General features: G+C 32.1%; 2 protein-coding genes across 20 annotated transcripts in view; one reads left to right on the top strand and one right to left on the bottom strand.

The window, feature by feature from the left end:
• LOC148618447 (uncharacterized) overlaps positions 1-20687 on the top strand; it is a 47148-nt gene extending 26461 nt beyond the window's left edge. The window contains exons 3-9 of one of the 4 annotated variants that reach the window (XM_088577397.1): positions 2598-2663; positions 5436-9597; positions 10221-10277; positions 13712-14832; positions 15175-15258; positions 16673-16756; positions 18365-20687. In XM_088577397.1, coding sequence (XP_088433523.1) covers positions 2598-2663; positions 5436-9597; positions 10221-10277; positions 13712-14832; positions 15175-15258; positions 16673-16756; positions 18365-18405 — 5615 coding nt within the window. In that variant the 3' untranslated portion in view covers positions 18406-20687. Of the gene's footprint in view, positions 1-2597; positions 2664-5435; positions 9598-10220; positions 10278-12488; positions 12622-13711; positions 14833-15174; positions 15259-16672; positions 16757-18364 lie in introns of those variants that run through there. The other 3 variants (XM_088577398.1, XR_015921377.1, XR_015921378.1) reach the window with 3 other exon arrangements.
• Positions 20688-21514: 827 nt separating this feature from the next.
• Positions 21515-26946, bottom strand: part of LOC148618446 (uncharacterized) — a 138883-nt gene continuing 133451 nt past the window's right edge. For all 16 annotated transcript variants that reach the window (XM_088577388.1, XM_088577380.1, XM_088577383.1 and 13 more), the window contains 5 exons: positions 25710-25754; positions 25069-25161; positions 24706-24741; positions 23042-23090; positions 21515-22587 (listed from right to left, as the gene is read on the bottom strand). In XM_088577388.1, coding sequence (XP_088433514.1) covers positions 22389-22587; positions 23042-23090; positions 24706-24741; positions 25069-25161; positions 25710-25754 — 422 coding nt within the window. In that variant the 3' untranslated portion in view covers positions 21515-22388. The remainder of the gene's footprint in view (positions 22588-23041; positions 23091-24705; positions 24742-25068; positions 25162-25709; positions 25755-26946) is intronic.

The raw sequence follows: 26946 nt of genomic DNA, 5'->3' as shown, positions 1-26946 counted from the left end.
TGTTGCATCTTTATTAGAGTATTATTACTATACATTTCTTAAAATGTTTTTTTTTAATAAATTTTCAATTATAAAAGGCTATTGCGGAACCTCGATATTGAGGACTTCAAGGCTTAACCACCTGACTGTTCTTGCAAAAACTCTCCATTCACATATGGTTCTGCTGGTCTCGTAGTTCCGGGAGATTTAACCATTGAAAACGAATCTCTGTGTAATATCCTTCCTAAAGGTCCCAAGTATCGTGAACCACGCTTCATAAATTGGAATTATAACTTCAAAGTTCTTATGGATGCCGTTGAGGACGATGCAAGAAAATGGATAAAACGAGAACAAGAAGACATTGATTCTCTGTCAGAGTGGTTAAAGGGCGTGAGGTCTTTAATTTTGAAACGAATTAAAGTTTTAAATAGGTCATTGAGTGTCAAGGCTACATCTGCTTTCAAGGACCCTGATGTAGCAAAAACATTGTCTACTATACATGACAAATATGTAGTCGTACCAGCAGACAAAGCCCAAAACAATGTTGTTTTTGTCTGCAAAACGTTTTACATCCAATGTTTATTATCAGAGGTAGACGTAGAAAATAATAGCAGTGATAAGACCGATACTGCTACCACACTCTCCAAAGAAGAGACTGTGGAAAACATAAATCTGTGCTATCCTCTTTTGGTCTCTCTACCAAGGACGATGATTGTGATTACCGTCTATGTACTGGATTCCTAAACTCCGCAAGAATCCATACAAACAACGTTTCATAGCTGGATCTGCAAAATGTACCACCAAACCTCTTTCAAAACTTTTAACTTCTATACTCACAACTGTCAAAGAGGGTTTGCAGTCCTACCACAACACTTGTTACTCGCCTAGTGGTATTGATTCAATGTGGATCCTTGAAAGATCTTTTGGGGACAATCAATTTAAGACTATTATCTTAATATAATAGCATTAATACCTATGATTTTAAAACACTGTATACTTCTATTCTCCATACTCATTTAAATCCCGACTTAAAAACATTATACATTGTTGTTTTTCCAAAAAAGGTGGTACACCTACATTGTAGATGTAAGTATATAGCTCTTGGTAGAGATTCCTCATACTTTGTAAGAAATAATTCCAAATCATCTTCCAAATATACAGAAGAAAATGTTAACAAAATGCTGGAATTTTAATTGACAACATATTTGTCCAGTGTGGTAGACGTGTTTTTCAGCAAACAGTCGGCATTCCAATGGGAACAAATTGTGCTCCTATTCTTTCACTCTTATGAGACTTTATAGCTGATCTGATCCGAAAGAAAGAATATTGTTTGTTTAGATCCTTCAATCTCAGTTTCCGCTATATAGATGACGTATTATCTTTAAACAATCCTAATTTCAGGGATTTGTTATATCGCATCTACCCCAAAGAACTTGAGATAAAGGATACTACAGACACTGTAAAGTCAGCCTCATATCTTGACCTACACTTAGAAATCGATGGTAAAGGAAAATTATTGACCAAACTTTACGACAAATATGATGACTTTTCATTCAAAATTGTCAACTTTCCTTTCATTTGTGGCAACATCCCTTCAGCACCTGTGTATGGAGTGTTCATATCACAACTGATACGTTATGGCAGAGCTTGCCGAAATTATGCCGACTTTTTGTATTTCCCTAGAACTCTAACAAATAGGCTTCTGGAACAGGGTTATATTGTTACAAGATTGAAGTCGTCACTACAGAGGTTTTATGGTCGTCATCATGAACTCGTGAATCGTTTTGTATCCATCTGCACCATGTAAACTGTTATATTCAATGGGTCATAGTTTTCCTTTCCTCGTCTGACTTTTTATGAGCAACTCGTAGGGTGTTTCTAGAAAAGCAGAGGACGCTTACCCTACTGGTGCACCTGGTCCATGCTCCAAGTTTTGAGTGGAGTCCGAGTTGCTCATTTGCTTTTGTTATTTTGTATGTATGATTTTAGTTACTTTATGTTCTTTGTTGTGTATGTCTGTTTTCCATGTCTGGTCTTTGTTCATGGATTACATTCTTTTGATTACTGCTATAACCTTGGTTCCCTTGATTACTCTTTTATATATTGAGTGGTTTGGGGGTAATTTCCATTAAAAAAAAAAATATGTTCGAAAGTTTTGTACATAAAAAATCAAAGATTTATATAATAGAATTATTCATAAATCTGAAAAGCATCTTACCCAAGAACTAGAGCCAGTTCTTATATATAATTAGGAAGGTACATTGAATTGTAGAAACTTACCGGAGGGAAAATATTCCAACTTCAGGTAATTTCATGTCCAGTGATTTAATCAATCAAAAGGTCATAAAATTAAAAAAAAACAAAACGGGTATGGAATTGGTCTGTTTTTCCTATTATTGCATAAGGCAGATGATATGAATGCACGATGTATTGTAATTCTAGTCTCAGGCAAAAAAAAAAACCAACCCAACATTTACTTAATTTTTTGCACAATCTAATGTGATAAATGCATTCATACCTCTGTGTGGTTTATTATAGTTTTACATCTTTTTTCAACTTCGTTTCCAGTAATAGATATCTGTGACCTTTAGCCTGAAGATGTTTATATTCTTTTATAGATTTAGAGAGTAAGACAAGAGCTGCCAGCAAACATAGAAGTGAGAAAAACAGTACAACTCAATCAGGTACACATATCTTAATGGTTATTGTAATTCTACTGAATAAAAGATAAGCATTTTAAGTATTCACAAAATAACTTTATCTTGTCTAATTTTACCTAGTATTCCTCTTTTACTTTTTTTTAGCTAAAATCGACTATTAAATAACTACCTAATCACATGTAATTAATATCAGCTGTTATGAGACGCTACACTGCTTTATGGAAGGGAAGGTAGCAAGGTAAGGTAGCAGGTATCATAACTGCTGATTTTAATTACATGTGATTTAATGATTAGATAGTTATTTGCTTCTGTATTAAGGATGTTCGCGGGTTTGTTTAATGATAAAAAAAAAGAAGATTTTAAAGGTTTGTGAAATCTTGCATGCTAGAACAAAATAAGAGGAAAAAATAGACATGTCAGTGTGCTTGCTTTTGTTAACAAAGTTCTTATGTTTAGGGTTAAGATGTGGCTGAATTTACTTTGGCTTTTTTAGATAGACTCCTAAAATAGGCCAAAATTAGCATCCTGTGAAAAATACCCTCTATACAGTATAAGATATCTCTGATTAACAGGTATGTGCCTGTTACTCTTTTGTGTTTCTAAATGATAATTCTAGTATATATTTTATTCATATGAATGTAAAGTATTAGTTTTTTGTAATGGTTTAGCACTGTTGCTGCATAAATATTAAAATTTTGGTTGAAGTTGTTTTTTCAGCATCTTCAAAATGTTTTTAAATAATTACAGTACATGGGTTGTATATGATGGATATTTATATTCTACTTGCGGCCACTCTCTAGTTTGACAAATGAGATGCTTTTTAAAATAATTTTGAAGCTTAACTTAAGATACTCTTCCTTTAAAGCTTAACTTAAGACACTCTTCTTTTAAAGCTTAACTTAAGACATTCTTAACAGTTTCTGAAAGGAAAAACATTTCTGTACATTTTATAGGTGCATTTTGCTTCTTGTGATGTGAAGCCTAATCTCCATAATGATTTCTAAATATACCCCTATCTTGTGAAAACACTGGGATTTCCCATGCTATTTATAGACACTTCACTTCCGGTGACTAGTACTGCACTGCAAGTCTGCTAACCCCACATGCCATTCTGAGGATTGTGAGCTGACATATGTAGAATCATGCTGATATATAGTCCTCTGCAGGTTAAAGTTAAGGTAAAGTTCAGAGAAGCCATTGAATATTGTGAAATTAGCATTGAAGCCTATGGGAAGTGGAATTCGTGGTTTTTAGCCTTAAGCTTAGGCCATGGCAAAATGAAAAGTTTCTTGGAATAGCTTTAAACTACTTGAAGATCTTGTAAACTTTGCTATGAGAGGAATACACTACAAAAATCCTTCAAAATATGCATTTTTTTAAGTTATAGGTCCAAATTATGGAAAATTTGTCTTTTTGGCTGAATTTTATGTCCTATCTTGAGAAAAGTGTAGAAAATTTAGTAAAAATATCAAATATTTAACTTTGAGGGCTATATTTATCTTAATATTGTGGTAATCAGCACTTGAAATCAAGTTTTGTGTAAATTTGAGCAAAAATTTGATTAGAAATGAGGAAAAACTCACTTTCATTACTGCGGTTAAGGACATATAAGCATTTCCCTATGGCAACATGGAAAATCCATTTTTGAGTACATTTTTTGCTTTAGGTGCCCTTTACTTGTCATGTTTTATTGTGAAAACACTGTATTTACAAAGTTAAAGCCAAAGATATCACCTTTTGCGAAAATTTAAAGATTTAGGGTTTTTGACGTGATCAAGAAAAAGGGGGAGGCATGTCAGACATAAATTTTTAAAAATTGACCAATTTTTCAGAAAATGACTACTTTTAAAGGCTATCTCTTTATTAATATTGTTAAAAAACAAGTTGTGATTGATTTTTTTTATTTGAAAAGTCAGAAAAAGTTCTTTGCAAATATTTAATGCATTTAAGTATGGTAGAATATTGTCACTTTTTTGCTCGTGCAACTTGGTTACCCTATATTTAAAAATCAAATATTTAAAAAAGTGCTTGTCACATTTCACTGAAACTTTGCAAATGCATTCAGTATGTGTATAGGACGATACTTGTATAGTTATTAATTTTTTCTAAGACAGAAAGTGACTCTTTAGGTTACAGACCACCAATTCAACCAATGAGCATTTGGAACGTACGCAAAAATAGTCCTACGCAGAATTTACCCCTGTTCCTCATAGTGCTGTGAAAAAAGTTCTCATCTCATTTAAAAATTTAAACAGTTTCTGAAAGGAAAAACATTTCTGTACATTTTATAGGTGCATTTTGCTTCTTGTGATGTGAAGCCTTATCTCCATAATGATTTCTAAATATACCCCTATCTTGTGAAAACACTGGGATTTCCCATGCTATTTATAGACACTTCACTTCCGGTGACCAGTACTGCACTGCAAGTCTGCTAACCCCACATGCCATTCTGAGGATTGTGAGCTGACATATGTAGAATCATGCTGATATATAGTCCTCTGCAGGTTAAAGTTAAGGTAAAGTCCAGAGAAACCATTGAATATTGTAAAATTAGCATAGAAGCCTATGGGAAGTGGAATTAGTGGTTTTTAGCCTTAATGACTAATTTAAGACATTCTTCCTCTAAATCCTAATTTAACACATTCTTCTTGATAAGCCTAATATAGCACTTAGATTGAAGGCTGTCAATAAAGACTTTATAAAGTATATCAATAAAAATAAACTCTTGCTTTTTAATGATATAGATGATCTTGATGCTAATAATGATAAATAGAATCTTTCATGAAATATTTTCAGGAAACAGAGTAACTTCTGCAGACATGAAAACCAACCATAAGAATAAAACAATAAATATTGTAGTCCAAGGACAAAATTCAACAGGAAAGCCTGACCAGTGTACTATAACGAAATTAGATGATAACCAGGTTTCCATCAATAATACTGAGCTAAGCAGAGACTTTTGTGAAATTACTGAAAAACAAACTTCCAAAAATGATAAAAAGGTATCTACCAGTGCTCTGGAGTATGACACTAACATTTGTGGTAACACAACTGGAATAGAGGATTATAACCCTGACTGTACTGGAACAGCCGATCAAATGATTAAGGAGGTATCCAGGAATCATAATTATGATGTTTTCAACAAAGTTGATGGAAAGAATATGGAAAAGGAATCCCTTGTTGTTCCTCAGATATCTCCAGGACCAAAAGATACTTCAGATAGTCTACAGAAAGAGAAAATTGAGGATGACATCAGTAACAGAGATATTCTTGGTAGAGCAAATGGTTTACATTTACCAGTTGTCAACAATAAACCTGACCAAAATGTTATGTCCAAACATTCAGCAGAAGAAAGCTTTGAGTGTGTGGCAATCATAGAAAATGTAGAATTAAGTTTTGAGGAACTGACGAAACTTGATAATGTTCAGAAAGTAGAAAGTATCTTGATCATAGAGGGTGACAGTATTGCTAAAGGTCAACCAGACTGTTTTGGTAATAGTCAATACTCTGTAGATAAAAGTGACAGTGATACATTGAATGATACTGGTAGTCTACATAGTGCTGATGAAATTGATGAAAATGAACTAATGGCTGATATAGAAACAAATGAATTAGATATTTCACAAGAAGTTACTGTTGAAACATCAATTGAAGAGGAAGCATCAAACAATACAAATACCAAAGGCATAATAGAAACAAGTAGCTCAATGGATTGTACTGTAGAAAAAAATAAAGTACAAGAAAGTGGTGAAGATCAGAAACTATCTGAAAACATAGATGATAATAATGAAATCTCAAAAGTAGATAAAGAAATAGAAATAAAATCATCAGATGAAATTCTGTTAGAATCAAATCCAGAATTCCTGCTGTGTCAGTCTGAACAAAGCATTGAACATTTAGTACAGGATGTAGGCAGTTGTATAGACAAGAACTTAACTGAACCTTGGAAGGAACGAAGTGGGGAACATATGGAGGAATCTACCACTGTAGCCAGAGATAACAATGAACAATCACCAGAATCTACTCAAAAAAAGAAACCTATAAAATGGACTTGGCCCAAGTCACAATGTAAACCAGGGATTACTACAGTTCATAATGAGATGTCTTCATGGTATAGTAGACACAAACAAACATCAAAACTGAGTCCAGATCGATTTCATTCATCTGAAAAGCAAGTTTCCGGTGAGAAAATAAAACAACTGAAAGAAAAGCTATCACACTTGGCACAACAATCTAATGAAGTATACTCTGACGTGTTATCAAATGTATCTAGAATGGACAAAGACCTTAAAGAAGCTCAACATGAATCAAACATCAAAATTAATACATCTAAAAGTTTTTCCAACAAAGCAGCTGGGGATGTTGTTGTGAAAAACATGAGAAATAAGAGTGAAATGATCAATACTGATATAGGTACTTGTAATTTAGACCCTTATTGTGTTGATAAAAGGCTGAAAATTGTCTCTGTTTGTGGTAATATGGACATAGATATGATTTCTAAACAAGACAAGACTAATGTGGAAGATGTCAGGAATGAGGTTAGTTCAGGAAATGTAGATCGTCCAGCTACACCATCACTGGACAATATAGATATCATAATGAACTCCTCTCCTCTTAAACTCTTCACCAAGATTGTTAACAAAAGTAATGACAATCCCTTGATAGAAGAGAAATTGCAGAAAGATGTCCCAACAATACAAGTTGTCAAAATGCCATCACTTGGACAAAAGACAAATATGAATACCTTAACTCCTACTCTAATACAGAATGAGGTTAATATGTCTACTAGCGAGAGTGAGTTTGATAGTAGTGCAGATAAACTTATTATTGATACAGACCAGGAGGAGACTTCAGTAGAATCAAATGAGCAACAGGAAATATGTAACAACAATTTGGGAAAAAAACAGACTGATCAGCAAGCTACCACATACTCTACCATTGACTCCACAGTGAAGGAAACCATTGGTTCTACAACAAAGGAAACCATTGATTCTACAATGGAGGAAACCATTGATACTACAATGAAAGAAACCATTGATTCTACAATGAAGGAAACCATTGATTCTACAATGAAGGAAACCATTGATTCTATAATAAAGGAAACCGTGGCCTCTACAATGAAGAAACCATCAGCCAGTTCTACCCTAGCAAGTGAGTCACAAGACCGAGGTCAAGATGAGAAACAGAACAGCATAAATAACACCAGTGCTGAAGAGACAATTATTTATGCCAGTAGTGCAACAGACAAAGACTCTTCAAAAGATACAGATGATTATTCAAGAGAACTTCAGAACCAATCAGACTTTATAACAGAACTAGTTAACCAGTCAAATACTGTAACCCTGGCACAGGATGATGACAATAATGATGAATTTGATGAAGGTGATGATGAAGATATACAGATAATGTGGTACATAAAAGGTGTCCCTCAAAGTCCATGGGCACCCGCTAAACCCCATGTCAAGGAGGAAGTTTTGGACGAGGAAGAAGATGACTTTAAGCAGCCACCAGTACTACCAGAACTGGCTGAATACTTCAGTGAAAACCCTGATCTACTCACCAAAACTCAGCAGTCTAACATGTCTGGTAATAGTAGTATTTTAGCCAGTAGTCAACTAGACTCACCTAGGCTGGAAGATACACTTAACAACTTGTTCTTCAGTAACTTGCCACAGGAATCACATGTTAAGTATGAAGCTACACCATTAAAGAATATTGGAGAGCATTCTAACCAGATGGATACTGACAATCATAATAACAAGAAGGATACTGACAATCATACTATCCAGATGGATACTGACAATCATAATTACAATAAGGATACTGACAATCATACTTACCAGATGGATACTGACAATCATAATTTTAAGAAGGATACTGACAATCATACTTACCAGATGGATACTGACAATCATACTAACCAAACAGAATCAGACATTAAGTGTGAACAATCTGACAAATCTACCTCTAATTCTGACACTGACAACTGTGAAGGTCACAGATCTCTTAAGCTTGATAGATACCCTGATAAACTTGCAGAGTTTAAAAGGAAAATTAAAAAGGTGGTGGGAGTCAGCATCAATGATAAGTACGAGATAAAATCAACATCAGAAGATATTCGATACGAAGGTGATGTGACTTCTGACAAAGCTATGAAAAACCATCATGTCAGTAATTCTGAGGAAACTGAGGTCTCACATCAGCCATCATCAGATACTTCTCTACCTTCATCAATTAATATGACAACCACCCAAATCACTGAAGACAGATCTCCATCTTCACTATCTGTTGATGGTAAAGATGATGATAGACCACCTTCTGTAGAGAATATGTATGACACCATGAAACAACATTGTAGACAAAGGAGGTCTAGCTCTAAACCATCTCCCAATCTACTAAACCCTGTGATGGGAAGTTTACTTTTTCCTCCAGCCATACAACAGGCTCAAATGACAAATGTCATCCCTTCATCACTTCATCAACAAATACAGCAAGGTCATCCACAACAGGAACAACAACAACAACAACAACAACAACAGGAACTTGGTCAATCAACTGTTAGAAATTCAGAGATAAATGATAGCACCAACAAACTTAAAAAGTGTATGGAGATATTCTCACAGAAACTGACAAACAATGGCACCTATGACTTTTCTCGATTCAACAATGTTCATTTCTCTCATGTAAAAGTATTGACAAATGGAACAGTACGAAACACTATAGGGGAGTTTCTTCCATCTTTTCTAAAGGATAGACTATTACGCTGTGTGAACTGTACTGGATGTAGAGAATCCTTCTCTCCATACTGCTTCATGAAGCATGTGTGTCAGGTGCCAACAAAACTTGTATCTGACAAATCCCACCGTAACAACCCAATACCAACAGAGAAGCTGGAAGGGTCAGCCACAGTCCTATGGAAACTTTTATTGTATGTCCTTCAGATGGAAAAGTATCTCAGGTGGGTTGAATATAAACATAGTAAAATGATACTTGGTATGTAATTCTGAAAGATATGGCTTTTTTGTCTAAGGAAACTTTGGTTGACTGAACTTAACAGTACTACTATGTTTTTTATATTAAATAGTAATTATTATTATAAGCAAAATAAAATTAAATGCACTTTTATTCCATCTGCAATATGGAAGTTGATCTCTGTAAGAATAGTTAATTTTAGAATATTTGAAGAAAAAATTCTCCTGAGGTATTTTAATGATAGAAAATTGTCACAAAAGATTCATAATGTAAATTTCATTTCTACTGTTGACATTAACAAATTCTACCAGGAGTTGATGAGTTTAGAGATATTAAAGATAAAGATGAATAAAAACATGTGAAGCAGAGTATTTGAGTGAATATTTACTTGTTATATAACTTTGCAAAAGATTTCCTTAATTTTTTGAATACCGGTAGTATAAATACCATATTAATAGGAGCATTATGGAGGCAACCAAATAAAATCAATTATATCTGAAATTCTTGATTTTTCCAAATTCATCATCTATTAATCATCAAGAAATGAATTCTTTGGTGACAGTTATTGTGAACCCCTGTATACAAGCTTAAATCCTTCTGTTACTGTAGAAAGAATGAGAACGATATGGAGAGTTTATGTGATGGTATTACTACTGAAATACTGAGGTATCAATCTTAATTTGTTCATTCACTGGGTAGTACAAGTCACAGATGTTTTCAATAGTTACTACCGTATAATGGATTATTTTTGTGGGTGTAAAATTTGGCAGTTTTAGGCAAAAAGGTGTACTAAAACATTTAGTGTTTCTAATTTTGGCTGATGCTAATTGATGTACTGAGTACTGATCCAGAGTAAATTATTCACAGTTCTAGTTTGACATCTTAAACACACCAAAATTAGCAAGCTGCGAAAATAACCCACTTTATGGTATTTTGTGAATATTTTTTATTGATATTAAAAAATGGACATCTGCGAAGACATCTTGTTGTACTCTGATTAGTTGATCATATAGTCCATTTTACTTCTTTTGTATAATGACTAAGTAAATTGATAAAAATCTGATTTTTGTCAGAAATGAAAATAAAGTGGTTACCTAATATTTGATTATGAACTCATAAAGCATTTTTCAAAAAAAATATCTAGAAATGAAAAAGTTGCCTATTACCTCAGTGAATGTGTTCATATTTTTTGTAGGAAGAACTAGGTAAAAGTGATAGCCATTCGAATATAAACCAAAATAAAGTCCATTTGCTTTTAGTCCAAGTTAAACTTGTCATGTGATGACCTAATTTAAATGTCATATACCCCACATCTGATTGAACACATACACCAAAGGAATGTGGTTTCTATTTTTGTTCCAAGTTTACCTAGGCTTTTTCTTTTTAGCATACCTGGACCAAAGGTCCCAATGAGCTTAAGCCATTACTTTGCCTCTGTCATCCATTGTCTGTAAACTTTTCACATATTGCCCAACTACATGACGACACCTCCACCAATTTTAACCAATCTTGGCAGAAATGATGTATGCAAGCGATTCTACAAAAGATACACTATTATCTCTATTTGGTGAAATAGGCTATCCAAGCTTCTGATTGGCAAATTTTCTTCGATCAACTCCTTTTAAACTACAATTGTGAATGTTATATTTAATGACCTTAATGCTCTCTACAAAAAATCCATTTTTATCATACATGGATTTTTTTAAAAATGGTTTTTGAGTTCGTATTGTTTGAGAAAGTTGTCGGCCAAATATTTGATAAATCAGATTTTTGAGAATTTTTTCTTTCATTATACTGTAGAAATAAATGGATTATAATGTTTGTTAATTTAACTTCAAAGGGGTCTGTCATGTAAATTCCATAATACAAATGAAAATAATAAAAACTTTTGTAATGCGCTTTTCATACAAATAATAATCACTGAATACTTTTTGCTACAACCTTTTTGAAGAATGATAAGTTGAATCTATCATTGCTTGCTTTGCATCAAATTGTTATTTATTTCATTATCATTGTTTCATCTAATTTCATGACTACTCATTGTTTCATCTAATTTCATGCCTACTGGATGGTCATTGTTTCATCTAATTTCATGCCTACTGGATAGTCATTATTTCACATAATCTCTGCCTACTTATTGTTTCATCTAATCCCATGACTACTCATTGTTTCATCTAATTGCCTATAGGTATTTATTGTTCCATCTAATTTCATGCTTACCAGTACTCGTGATATCTACTAGTATCTTATGCTTACTTATCATTCCATCTAATCATGCTGACTTACAATTTCATCTAATCTCATTATATATCTTGGGCAATATATATGGTAACATAGAAGGGAAGGTAAAGTCTTGTAATCCAATTTGTAGTTAGAGTTCATTTGAAATGAATTGTTGAAGCAGATGATGTACTCTAATTACTTGTTTTAAGGTATTTAGTGGAGAAGTTTTCTTTTGACCAAATATTAAGATGGCTTAGACCTGTGTCTGGATCTGTTAACAGGATATGGTATAAATCATTGCCCGTATTATCCATATTTATCCATATTTAACCTAATGTTTTAGGGAAAAGTAGTTAATTTTTGTAACAGATTTTATCAGCAGAAGTTTGTGATGAGCATTCTCATCAGTTAATATTTAGATTTCATTGTTACAAAATCATTTCTTTAGCATTTTCCAAAATTGTACTTTAAGGGTTGGGGCAGTTACTTACAACTTCTGTATACATGATGTGAAAGTCATTACAATCAATATTGTCACAAAATTTCGACAACCCTTTGGAATTGAGTGTGCTGCCTCATTTTGATGTAGCTATTGTTAACTTTTTGGCTCTGTTGCTCATTTACTTCCAGAAAGATTTTTTTGTTTTGTTTTAGGTCTTTGTAAATTTTCATTGCTAATATCTCTGCAACTCTTCTTGGAAATGATTTGAAATTCACTTTGCTGTTTCATTTTGATGGATTAGATGGATTATAGCTTGTGTAAGCTTTTTGATGGATTATAGACTGTGTAAGTTTTTCATGATGGATTATAGCTTGTAGAGGCTTGTCATGATGGATTATAGCTTGTGTAAGCTTTTTGATGGATTATAGACTGTGTAAGCTTTTTGATGGATTATAGCTTGTGTAAGCTTTTTGATGGATTATAGCTTGTGTAAGCTTTATGATAGATTATAGCCTGTGTAAGCTTTTTGATGGATTATAGCCTGTGTGAGCTTTTTGATGGATTATAGCTTGTATAAGCTTTTTGATGGATTATAGCTTGTGTAAGCTTTATGATAGATTATAGCCTGTGTAAGCTTTTCATGATGGATTATAGCTTGTGTAAGCTTTTGATGGATTATAGACTGTGTGAGCTTTTTGATGGATTATAGCTTGTGTAAGCTTTATGATAGATTATAGCCTGTATAAGCTTTTTGATGGATTATAGCCTGTGTAAGCTTTTTGATTCAGTCAAACAACAACTTGTCATTATTCAGAAAGATCTGTTGCTGTGTCTGTTTGTTGTGTTCACTACATTGTGCTATATGTTATCTTAGTTGGTATATAGAGTTATTATTGGTTCATGACTGTATTTTTACAATGACGTAGTTGATGTTTTGTTTTTTCTATGATGATTTCCACTAACATATTTTACCCATATTTGCTTCTAACATAAAAGACATAACTGATTATCCTTACAGGCATTATAATTCGCTACACATTTATTTGAATAGTAAATCAGCCACTTTTTGTTGTGACTTTTGATAAAAGAATGTTTTGTTCAAATGTTTTACACTTTTCTTGTAACTATTTAACAGATTTCTCATTAATATAAATAATTTTGTATCAAGGTATCAATAAACTTAAGGTCATTGACATGAATTTCTGATCATTTACACCATTAGTTCTTTATGTTGTTTACCTCCCTTTGAATTACAGCAGATATCTTACACACCTGTATTTAGATTAGCAGCTTGCTATGAACATAGTATTACATGCCTGAGTAGGTTCTTTGATTAAAAAATGCTTTGTGGACTTGAAAACAAGCTTTGAAAGCATTTTTATAATAGATTTTAAAGGACTGAATTTATTCATGTATTTCTGGCATTATTTTGTAGGGCCCGTTTGTATCTAGTTTCTAAGTCAAATGTGACCACCTCCCAGCCAAGCCAGACATCTATTGCCTCATCTACAAGTAGTGTAGCTGGTCAACACTGGAATGAGATATTGTCACAGAGAAGTTCTCAACAGAGTTTTCCTTTCAACAATTATCAACCAAATGTCATGGGACAATATATCCAGAATCAAGCAGCAAGAATGCCAGGACAGCAAGTGTGTCAACAACAGTTAAATAACCATTCTTATCAAGGACATTATCAGCAATATCAGGGACATGTAATGAACCAACAAACATCTGACAGATATATGCCTTACAATTTACCTCCTTGCTCACAACACAATGGTAATGTACTACCTAACTTAACATCAGATGTTTCACAAACATCTTCATACCAGACACATAGAAACTCCAGCATTCAACAGGGTGGTCAAATGACAAATTATCAACAAATTCAACTAATGAGTAATGTGAGATATCAGGGAAAAAACAATCAAACTTCTCATGGTGTTCATTCAGTGCAGTCTTCTGGAAGAAATTATTCTATACACCCACAACACTCACAAGTTAAGCAAGGACATTCTCTACCTCAAGGTCAAATGTTGGACACAGTAAGGCCAAAAGATTCCAAGAATTCAGGACAGGGTGCAGTGACATTAGAAAGTATTGAGAAGATATGTTCACCTATCACATCTAGAATCAGTGGACAACTTACACCATCTGACAGAAATAGACATAATGACACATCATCTGACAGAAATACACATAATGACACACCATCTGACAGAAATGCACATAATGACACATCTCAAATTAAACCACAAAATATGGACTCTTGTAGTGTAAACTCTAAAAATAGATCTCATTCAGTCTCTAATGAGGAATGTTCCAGTCATGGAGAGTTTTCTGAACTTTCTACTGTGCGACCGAGACTGAGTGATCCTACAACTCAGTGTGACCAGAAGAAGATAAAAGTTTGTGAGGATATAAATAGAAATGTCAAGAAGCTTATAGGAACATCTAATCAGACGTGTAATTATGGTGATACACTACAATCACTCTCTGTACCATCCAATCCAACAACTATATCTCTTAGACAATTACAGATTAATTCCCCAGAAGGTATGTCATTTTTTTTATTTTAAAAAATCAATCTGTCCTTCAGTCTGTTATAACAGACTCCACAACTAAAAAATGCTCACTGGATTCTGTTGAAACTTAATGAAGTGTTAGATCACTAAATAGAGGTGATGTATATATTGGAAGTTTTCTATTTGGTATTGGTAGGCGTCAGAGGTGTTAATACTTAAGTTTGTTAATATTAGCAGTTAATGCAGAAACCTAATAGAAGTTGTTGGTATTGGTATTTTTTAAAATTTTTTTTATGAAAATGTGTATTACAGATAATTTCAATTGACATTTACCCGGAGTAAATGAAGAGACTATTTTTCTTTATTGTTACAGAGGCGATGAGATATTTCAGACTAGCTCAGGAGATACAGTTAAATGCTCTTAGTAGTATAAGCCAAATTCTACACAAAGATAAAGGTGTGTATTCTTTAGGGGACTTACTATACAATTTCTTTCACAAATTTTCATGCTAAAATTCTCAATAATCCTTAAAAAGAATGATTTAAAATTTGGTATGGAGTTTCATCTGTGTGTAAGCTAGTAGTTACACATCAGCTTTAGGACAATTTTATTACTTATTATATGGGGTTATTGTAGGTTTTTCAAATTTTGGAAGGGAAATTCCCAACAACCCTTTTTGTACAACCTCAAAAAATTCTGTAATATTATGTTATAATGTTATCGTTGTTGTTGTTTTCGTTTTTGCGTTTCCATTTTACAACTTAAGTTTTAGTGAACCATGTGTGATGAAATTTTGATATATTGTTACTTGTGACTAGAGGAAGCTTGCTATATTAAAATTTGTCACCTGCCTTATTGTTCTGCAAAAAGGGTCCAAAAGGGGTAAGGTAAAAAAGGTGTTTATTTTTTCAAATTGACGTAGAAGGTTTATTTCTCATTCAGTTTTGAGAGTTCTTTATTCTTATAAAATATTGTGTTGAGAATATTTAAAAGGTTTAAAAAAGAATTTGGCATTTATGGTCTGTAGGGGTCCAAAATGGGGCCATAGCTTTTTTGTCTAATTTCAGATTTCAGACATGTCTTAAGGTTTTGGAGTTGTAAGGGCCTTGAAGGGGCCACACCCCCTAAAAATCGACTTTTAATTCTGGTCCAATTTTGAAAATTGTTTTTCATTGGGTGTCATCTAGAAGTCCATACCTGCATTTTGCAATCTGTATAGGAATATTTTTCACTGTTTTTGGGTAACAAGTAGTCAAAGGGACCAAAAATATAATTTTTTTGGAAGACAGGGTTTTTCTGTATTTTAAAAAAATTCATCTGATTTTAATGAATTGTTTTTGTATAGTGTTCCTCTTTGCAAGGGGTTTAAGAAGTATGCTGGCAAATTTACTATATCATTAAATGTTTTTGAGGTAATTGGGTACACAGTGATCCATTAAAGCACCATGAAAGCAGAACTTTTTACTTTAACTTCAAAATATTGTGCACAGCATTGTAGATCTCAGGAAGCTATGATTTCATTTAAGTAAAATTTGAAATCTCTTGACTCAACCTTGAATAGCAATGAATGCTGAGAGTTCTGAATGAAGAGTTAAAAACCTAGTCCTGTAACAGCAATGAAAATTCTGTTAAATATAATTGGGCTTGTAGTCCAATAGTTTCAGGGAGGACATATAGTTAAGAAACTATTAAACAGTCAATAGTCTTTTTGGGAGTGTTTCATCACAAAAGTAATACTATTCATATAAATTTTGTACAGAAGAAGTAGATAGATGTATAATAACAAGGGTTCATTTCATTATATATTAATTTTGTATTTTTTATAAGTTTTATAAAAATTATTTTATCTTTATTTTCTCTGCTTGAATAGAAAACTTTGATAAGCTTCAAAAAGAAATGGATGCTGAAAAAGAACGGCGATCTGAAGCTGAAAGAAGACTTCAACAAATAGAAAGTATGTTATGATCACTTGTTGAAATAATTTGAATAATGAATTGAACATAACTGCTTTATTTGTAAAGAATGTTTTCAAAACCTTACAAAAATTGTTTAAAAATGCAAGGTAGAATATTATAATATATAATATACAAAGGAAGCTTTTAGCATGCAGTGGATTGATTCATTTTTTACATGACCACAAAAAAAATGTGGTTGTATGTTGGTATGGCACTGTCGTCATCTTCTGAGTTGTTGGCATCCATAGACACTTTGTTTTCATGCCATAACTTAATTATTAGTGGGTTGATCTGTATCATATTGTATAAGTAAGTTACAAACCACAAAAAAGGAAAGTTGGTATCAATTTTAGGGGTTATATCTCCAACCAGTTTAGAATTAGGGTCTCGAAAGGGGCATAAAACAAGCATTTCATAGAATTCAACTATATAACTCCAGTAAAAGCTAAGGAATGTGTGTGATATTGTTCCACAATATTCTGTCCCCACAATGGTCAGAATTGAAATGACTTTGAGGGTAATTAGACTTGAACTTTAGAAATTAAGGGCCAAAAAGGGACTTAGAAACATGCATTTTCCTGACGTCCAGACAATAACTTGACTATTATTCATTTTTGGTCCTATTTTAAAATTTTGTTTTATTGGATACCTTATTAAAATTTGTGTCCGTGTTTTTCAATCAGACTTATGAGTTTTGAGCTATAAGGGGCCAAATAGGCCACACCCCTAAAAATACTTTTTTTTTATTTTTTGGTTCAGTTTTGAATTTTTTTAAATTGGATTCCTTATGAAAATCCCTGTCTACTTTAAGGTTTTTTTAGTTAAAAGTGATCAAAGTAGCTACATTCCAAAGAAACTTTTTATTTTGTGGTCTTATTTTGAAAATTTTAAAAAGAATTTGAAGTTTTGTGCTACATGTATATTGTGTCCAAACCAGTTGTTTTGTTCATAATGAATTGTAAGTCCCTATGCTTATATTGTGTCCACACTTGTTCCTGTTGTTCAGGGTTTGACCGCTGTGGTCATATGCTGCACGCTGAGAAGCTTTTTATTCTAAGAGGTAATGATTTGTCAGCATTTCCCCTATTTTCCAATCAGATCTTTTTCTAATTGGATTTAGAAAAAAAATGAAATGTGTATTTTCTGTTGTATTTCTCATGTACATACTTCATAACATAAATATTTAAAATCTGTTCACACAACTTAAGTAATTTATGGGAAGTTTCATACACATGATGCATCAACCTTTATAATCTATTTCTTGTAATAGCTGACATGACAGAAATGAAAGACTGATAACTCAAGTTTACCTAGGGTTAATATACAATTGATTGATTATCAGTTTTAATATTTATCAAGAGATGGCAGTATGTCCAGTGCTTGATATGGTTTCTACCATATGGCACTAAAGAGATACTGTGATTGAACATTATCTAAGTCATCAAAGTGACCTCATGTTTATCCATTCGAATTTTTGGTAATAGGAATCCTGATTTTATGGTATATTTCCCACAAGCACTGTTTTTTCTTCACCTCTAATTAAAATAAGTAGCACAAAACCTATCATTTAAAAAACCACATGACATGAATTCATATTTCTTTTGTAGAACAAGTGGAAATGATGCAGAATCTGATTCATAAAGATTAATTCCTGACATTTGGATTGAATTGTCTCCCTTGTTAAGGTTCTTCTTTGGATTGTACAGTTGAATTCAGAGAAATCCATTTTTTTGCTGTGCCAAATATTTTGTATATATTGAAGGTTGTATATGTGATGTACATATTAATATCAAGGGAGATAAATGAGAATGCCTCCAGTGATGAAATATTCTGTACCATTCAGGTTTAAATTTTTTTTGACTGCAGAAATTTTGGCAGTTGTATAATGTGTGGGCAAAAAACATGCATGTATAAACTTACTAAAAACTTCTTGATAATTTCTTGATTAATTTTATCAGGGTTGATTCGTATGTCTTTAATTTTTTTTAGTTAAATGTAAATAGATTTGTATAATTAATCTGGTTTATTATGCAAGACACTTTTTTTTGGGCCTGTGTTATTTTCATTTGAGTAGATTTTAGGTTATTGAAATACAAGCAACTTGGAATTAAGTAAGACTTGAAATGGTGTAAAGGGAAATAACTCTATTTGATCATGTCAATATTGAGTGCCGTGTTGAAACATTACATGTCCATCTTTTTTGTTTTGTTTTTTATATATTTTTACATGGGTCACCCTCCATAGAGGTGTAGGAGTATTAGGCTATTAATATTGCCTGAAATATCAACTTATTTGTAATTACATACATATTGTTTGTAAAATGTGGAGATATAAGGCATTAGTTCATAGTAATGACGCCACAATGGTTCCATAATTATATGCCATTAAACAAAAACTGAGAATTGTAAATTTTGTTGTTTTTTTTCCAAATTCACATCCAGAAAACTCTGTCCACACCCAATAAACAAATTATACATTTTAACATATAATAAACTATGTAATATTAAATGTATTCACTTAGTATGAAGTTGTTTCTTGGGTTGTGGACACCATTCCATGTCCAAAATATGACCAGAAAGTGGCCAAAAAGTACAAAATTGACAGAATATCTTAAGCAATTTTTTTGTCCTTCTAATGCAAGAATTTGATGTTTTCCCATTTGTGATGGATTCAAGTCTCCAAATTAACACTTAACTCTTTCAACACTTAATGGTTAATATTCAGTCATATTATAGGCCAATGAGAGCCTTTCTCATATAAATTCAAATCTAAAAGTATCATTTCATTTTTCATAACATGACTGGTTTAAGGAACAAAATAATTTGTTTGCTTGTTTTTTATAATATCTTAGTCTTTAATTATATATACATGTATCAGGGACTACTGTGAAAGTACTTAAATTCGTGGAAACCAATTTCCGTGGATAAGGGAAGAAACACAAGTTCGTGGATTCTTGAATTCGTTGTTGGAGGTTTTCAGTATACACATCAATGGAAATATCCTATTTGATTGGAACCAAATTTCGTGGATTGACCTTCCCATGAAAACCACGAAAATTGGTACCCCACGAACAATAGTACTTCCACAGTATGTTGAATGAGTCTTTAATTATATACATGTATCAGGGACTATTTTGAATGAGTCTTTCATTATATACATTATCAGGGACTATGTTGAATGAGTCTTTAATTATATGCATGTATCAGGGACTATGTGTATTGTTATTATAGTGAACCTCACTTCAATACTCAATCTTGGTATGGGTTTTACATTTTGTAATACATTGTTTCCATCAAGAGAAGATAACCAAAAAAGTTAATTTTAATTTACATTGCTTTGTCATATTGTCAGTTATTTTTGCTGTATATAAATGTACATAATACATACTGTGTAGTTAATTTATTTTTGGTGTTAGTGCTTATAGAGCATTTGATTTTTTTTTAACTCATTGACATTTTAAGTACCACTCCAGCTAAGAGTCATGCAAAATGTGATTCATGCTTGGAAAGCCTACATATTTTTATTTTTCATATTTTGTTTAAAATGCTTTAGTAAACAGAAATTAACATTTGTTTTTTTGTATAACCCGTGCTCATAGGAGATGAAAATTGTATAGATTGCACTGTAGAATTCAAAATTAAGGGAGATAACTCTGTTAATGACACTCAAATACAATAGAATCTACTGGATTTTCAATGTTGATTATCTCCTAAGAGCAGGCAGATTTGAATGAATAAGTACACATTTCATAGTATAGACCCATAAAACAATTTAATTACAAAAATAAAAATATGTAGCCTTTTTTGGGGTGTATCACATTTTTCAGATTTTGCATGATTCTTACAAAGACAGCTACTTAAAAGTGCCAAATGTTTTAACATGCAATCTCAGGAACCACAAGGTGCTCAATAAACTATTGTAAAATATAAATGTTTTTCTGTTAGTTGCCGTGGTTTAACACTCTGTCTTTTGACCTGTGGCATGTTATATGTAGAACAATAGTTACTTTGGATTTTGATTCAGACAATATCTGGTGTTTGGACTACCCACACTGTTGTGGTGTAACTTCATCTTCTTTAGACATTTCATGTCTAGACAATAACTTAAATGCAAGTTTATAGATGTTTATAAAATTATACCACAAAATGCTTACAATGAAAGGAAGATTGGGATTGATTTTGGGAGTTGTGACTTGAATTCAGGAATTAAGGGCTAAAAAGGGTCAGAAACAAGCATTTTCATGATGTCAGGACAATAACTCTTTGTATTTGCCTTTTACAATATTTTAGTTAATTGTCAAGAAGCAATGAAATATGAGTAACTCATTTACTAACTCTTGTATTTTTAGTGATCAATCTGGTCTATTGAAAAAAAAAAAAACAGTAATGTTATTTTTGTCCACCCTGTGACCTAAGTGTATTTTCATGGATTTCAATCGAGTTCATACAGTTGAAGTTTGTAGAGATAAGGTACACACCCACTATGATTTTGGTGTCAGTAAGACTAAGTTTAAGGTCAAAATACTGTATAAAATAGAACTAGAAAAAAGTTTTAGATGCATAGCATCTGAAAGCATTGATGAATATCAATGAAACTTACTCAAGTTAGGGATTTAGGGATATGGAGACCACCTTTAGATTGGGGGGTCAGTAAGGTCAAGGTCAAGGTCACATATACTTTATGAAGTATAATTTTTGTTCTTAGCTAGAGGATCTAGAGCACTGGTCTTGAATTTTAAGGCATATAAAAATGCACAATGACACTAGTTAAGCTATTTAATGAAACAATAATTCACCAATCACAATTGATCTTACAACAGATGATGGAAGGGGTTGTTTCATTTTGATTTTATGAAAAATGATGAACAAGTACAAAAAAGCAGTTCTAACAATGCACTATTACGTTAGTATTTAAAAATTCTGTCAAGTCCTTCATTGAATATAATTAAGTCTGATCTTCGAAAAAGAAGGAATACTCTACACCTAATTAACTAAAATATTACATCAGAGACAACTGCTATGCTACATAATAACTACGGTGGCAAGATGAAAATCAAATGAAGCTGTATGATTGGTCAAATTTTATCAGGCTTAACTGGAAAGACCTATTCTTATTGATAACTTAATATTGTCAAGCTATAAAATAAAAATTTAATAAAAATCTCAAGGCAATTGAAAAAATACATGATTAACATAAACGGATATTTCTAATTATATCTTTCTTAAATTATGCTATGCGCAAGAAAAACAAGCGAAATCTGAGGGTGTAAATTATCCATCAGCAACTAAGTGGCCATCGTAGACAACAGTTTGACTGGCCATCTATTTCCCCTTTTCTTAATACCTAAAAATCTGATTTGAAAGAAAATCCTAAGCACCATTTTAAGTGCTGTTTGGAGAACTTTACACCCTCAGAATATTTAACAACTATATATCAGATCTTAACATTGTTAGCATGAAGAACATACAATCACATTAGCAGAAAAACACAAGAAACATAACAAATATGCCCTTTGACCTATGACCTCAGTTGTCTCAATGACATGAAACTGATACACATAATAATATATAATAAGCAAGTGTTAAATACAAATGTCGAGTGAATCAGATTCTTGTAATAAGTTTGTTCTATTTAGATTTCAGTTTCGTAGGAAGGAGGTTTCTCATGCTCAACTGGCTGCTCCATGAACTGATCAATAATGCCTTGCATGCTGTCGCGTAGGTCATCCGGAGCATCATCCTCATGAACATTGGTCTCTGTGTGTATTGTTGTGTGTTCCTTGCCATCTTTGAGTACAGTTGTTGTGTGGATTTGTTTTGACATTACCATCCTGACAAAAGAGAATTATGGGAACGTTGAAATAAAAATAACATTTTGTTTATTATTGAAACTTTCTACAACACAATATATTGACTATTTGTGGCTTTCTTTAGAGATTTCATTTTGGTTGCTCATGTTAATCTTTGTTAGGGATTTCTTTTTGGTTTACACTTTTGTCACTCATGTTAAATTTGGTTCTACTCTTTTAGAACCTAAATGAAAACTTATTTAATTTATACAAGGAAAAGACATAGCCATACGTGAATAGAAAAGCAGCCTATGTAAATGGAGACAGATATATTCTAATGAAATATGAAATGTAGCTATCATGTATCAACTTTCACTTGAAACCAACACATTTTTTTTTAATTGGAAGCTTCAAAAGTTTTGTTACTTTTGGCTATGATGCTAACATACCACATAGTTTAAACAAAACATCTGCCCTGTTCTTACAATCAACCTACCTGGCTGTTTTCACATCACCACCTTCTGCTCCTTCAGGTTGATCATCATCTATAAATAGAATCAAAGTTACATGTAGAGAGTTTGATTCACTCCTTACTACATATAATCACTTGTAAATACAATAAGAGACACCCACAGGCTGTTAGAAAAAAAAAACATAAATCCAAATCATAGCTAAATTGGATCTATTATGGAAAATAATCCCCTAACATAGTTAATATAAAGTTGTGGAGATACACTTTTTTTATAAGGATTATTACAATAACCCAAAATTTTTACATTGAGCTGATGGTGATTTTCATATGTCTTATAATAAGGATAATTTCAGCAATTGAAAGTGTCTATTTGTCTATCATGGTTTTCAAAATACAAACCAAATCATGGTCATTTTCTCAAATTTCAGGGGGAATAACTGCGGTAAGACTGTCATACTACTTTGACCCAGTATAGCTATTTCAGTGGCCCATGAAATATGACATTTATAAGTTAAAATTGGTAACTTTAACACTACAGCCTAGATGGCCATGTATCATTGATCAGCATAATTCACACAATTCGTTAGTATGGGTGCTTGTGATTAAAACCCCATCAAGTAAGCAACTGTCAACCAATTCACACTAAAATCAAACAGTACCTATTTGTTCTACATTTCTACATACATCGTACAAAACAAGGTATGAAAGGTTTACCAATGAGCAAGAATTATAGATGGCTTGACATCATCTTGAATTATTTAATTTCAACTATATAATAAACAGGCCAAGGAAATTTATTTCATTTTTAATGGTTTTGGATAACGAGAAATACAATTTTCACAAACTGTGAAACCTTTTTCTTCTTTCATTGTCATACTGAGCAGGAATATCTCTACCTGTGAACAGATTGTATAGAGAAAGTCATATAAAATTACTATACCAATTAAATGAAGGCATTTTTGGTTACTCTTTCAACATAAGAGGTTGGAATTCCATTCCTCCATACCCCAAGTTAGAAAATAGCTTGCAAGACAACCTCTAGCATTGCTGGAGTAATTTTTGGTATAATAAATTGGTATCCCATTCAAATTATTTCTTAAGGTATTTATCATATCATGTAAGAAATTGATAATTGAATGCAATTATCAGAAAACATTAGCAACAAATACACACTTAGAACAATATTCATACGGAAAAGCAATGTAACACTACTGTTAGGTTAAAATCCTGTACTTCTATATTGTGTATCAATGATGTCAAAATCAAAATTTAACATAGCTGAAACCATCATTATTTTATTACAAAATGTGGTAATAGAACTGTACCATTTAGTATCATTAAAAATTGTAGCTGTGCTAAGAGGAGACAACTCATTTTATAATATATATCACAAGCTACAGAAACATGCACTTCTAGCATATCAGCACCTTTCATAAATGTTTTCTTTTGAAATATTAAAAAAAGAATTAAAAAATATTCAAATGTGTAAACATAAACCAAAATTTCTAAATAAATATCAATTAAAACTTTCAGTTATTTAGCCTGCTGGCTAGTAAAGAACAACTCACTTGAGATATAAATAATCAATCAATATAATAGGAAGGTTATAAAAATATCAAAAGAGCATCTGAATATACCATAAACACCAACAACATATGACAACATCAGATATTACACAATGACCAGACCTTGGTCCTTCATGTCTTCTGGTCCTTTCTGTTGGCCTACAACAAGGATATTCAATCTGACATAAGTACATTTTGTATGGTGTTCTATCATAAAACTATTTAACAAAATGTAAATTCATAAAGCATGATAAGTTACCAAAATGATTTATATCACAGAATTATGAGTGCTACAAAAGAAACTTGCTTTAGCTCCAGAAGAACTAATTGTTATTATCATAAATTTTCTCATACCTGTTACATTCATAAAAAATAGGGTGACCACTGTTGCTTATCTAGAAAAAAAACCCTTCTAAACACTGGAACACAACAATATCACTGATAGCTAAATCTAGTACAACAGTATGTTTGGATGAGGAGGCATACCCATATGAGCTGGGATTCCTTGTGATAATTCATGGTGTTCCATAATATCATATTCAGCTGTATCATCATCATCATCTATAGAATGTGTTCTCACTGTTTATACAATAAGCCAAAAATAATAACAAACTAGCAAATAAATTATTGTACAAAAACAAACAAATATAAATAAACACTTCCAAATCATCTATAACATATAATATAACCAATGTACACTGGTGTACACTGAACCTTCCCTTAGTTCAAAAGTTTGTTATTTTTTCTATTATCTATTAAATCAAGCAATAAATTGAAAATATGACATTTTCATCTTACGTGATTCTACTAAGATGATACTTCAATTAAATAAAATATATAAACTAAGTACAAAAAGGAAAAGTAGTAAACTTAAACTAAACTAAAATGACTAATAAACTGATTAACTTAGTACAATGTTCTTATAATATAACTCATTCACTAAAAACACCTTTTTCATATGAAAATACTTTTGATTATTTTGATATTATTTTCTCTGCTTTTTGATTACATGGCCATTTTTTCAATTACATATACGTGTGTGAACTTACTGAACATCAAATTAATGATAAAATTTGAAATAATAAACAAAGCATGAGAAAGATACAAGTTCACAACAGGTAATTCACCTTGTAAAGGAACTGTAGGTTCTTTCTTTTCTATGACTTCAAAATCTGAAACATTCATTAATATAACAAATACAGACTAAAAACACATTCAGTATTATTACATAAATAAACCCATTTCAATACACTTGGAAAAGTAAGAAACCAATGACAAAGTCATTCTAATATCTTGAAATATTGTAAAGAGAATAAGTATTGAAAACTTTAATTGATTTTAATATGAAATCATTATATCCCTTAAAAATAAAAACAAGTAGCACACACCCATTATGGTACATTTGTACTGATACATACCAGAGTGAATATGTATTAATACACAGCCAGTGCATATGTACTAATACACACCCGGTAAATATGTACTGATACCCATCATGGTACAATCCACTGATTGGCACACATCTAGGTGCATATGTATCAATACACATGATAAATACACAGGCAAAATTATTTCACATGATTTTCACACGAATTTCACATGATTTTCACCTGAATTGAGCATATAAACTAAGTGACAGAGTTCACCTGAAATTCAGGTGAAAGGAGCCTTCACGTGAAATTCACATGAAATGTTCACATGAAATTCTTGTTTGGTGAATTTCTCATGAAAATCATGTTAATTTCATGTGAATTTCACATGAATTTCATGTGAAGCTCGATTAACATGGATTTCATGTGAAAAATATTTGCCTGTGTATGCACTGATTGGCACACGTCTAGGTGAATATGTATCAATACACATGGTATATATGCACTGATTGGCACACATCTATGTGCATATGTATCAACACACATGGTATATATGCACTGATTGACACACATTTAGGTGCATATGTATCATCATCCATCCTATACATGCACTGATTGTTACACATCTGGGTGCATATATATCAATACACATGGTACATATGCACTGATTAGTACACATCTTGGTGCATATGTATCAATACACATGCTATATATGTACTGATTGGTACACATCTTGGTGCATATGTAAAAATACACATCATAGTACTTATGTATCATTGCATACATGGTATACTACAATATAAAAACGTAATTAGTTTCTCAACAACAAAAATTAAGACAAAACAATATATAACAAACATGAATACAACTTTTCACAGGAAAGACTGCCTATAATGATGCTAAATATAGAGAAAACAATTTTAAACATATTTTTAGAAAAATCTAAAAAAAAAGCCACCAACAGTTTCCCTTTTTTTTTCATTCACAAGCAATC

The sequence above is a fragment of the Perna viridis genome, chromosome 4 (assembly GCF_037379345.1).
Source record: "Perna viridis isolate PV_CMFRI_1.1 ecotype Kerala chromosome 4, ASM3737934v1, whole genome shotgun sequence".
NCBI classification, from domain to species: domain Eukaryota; kingdom Metazoa; phylum Mollusca; class Bivalvia; order Mytilida; family Mytilidae; genus Perna; species Perna viridis.
The sequence above is the reverse complement of the archived record's forward strand: the minus strand, read 5'-3'. Positions and strand labels throughout refer to the sequence as shown.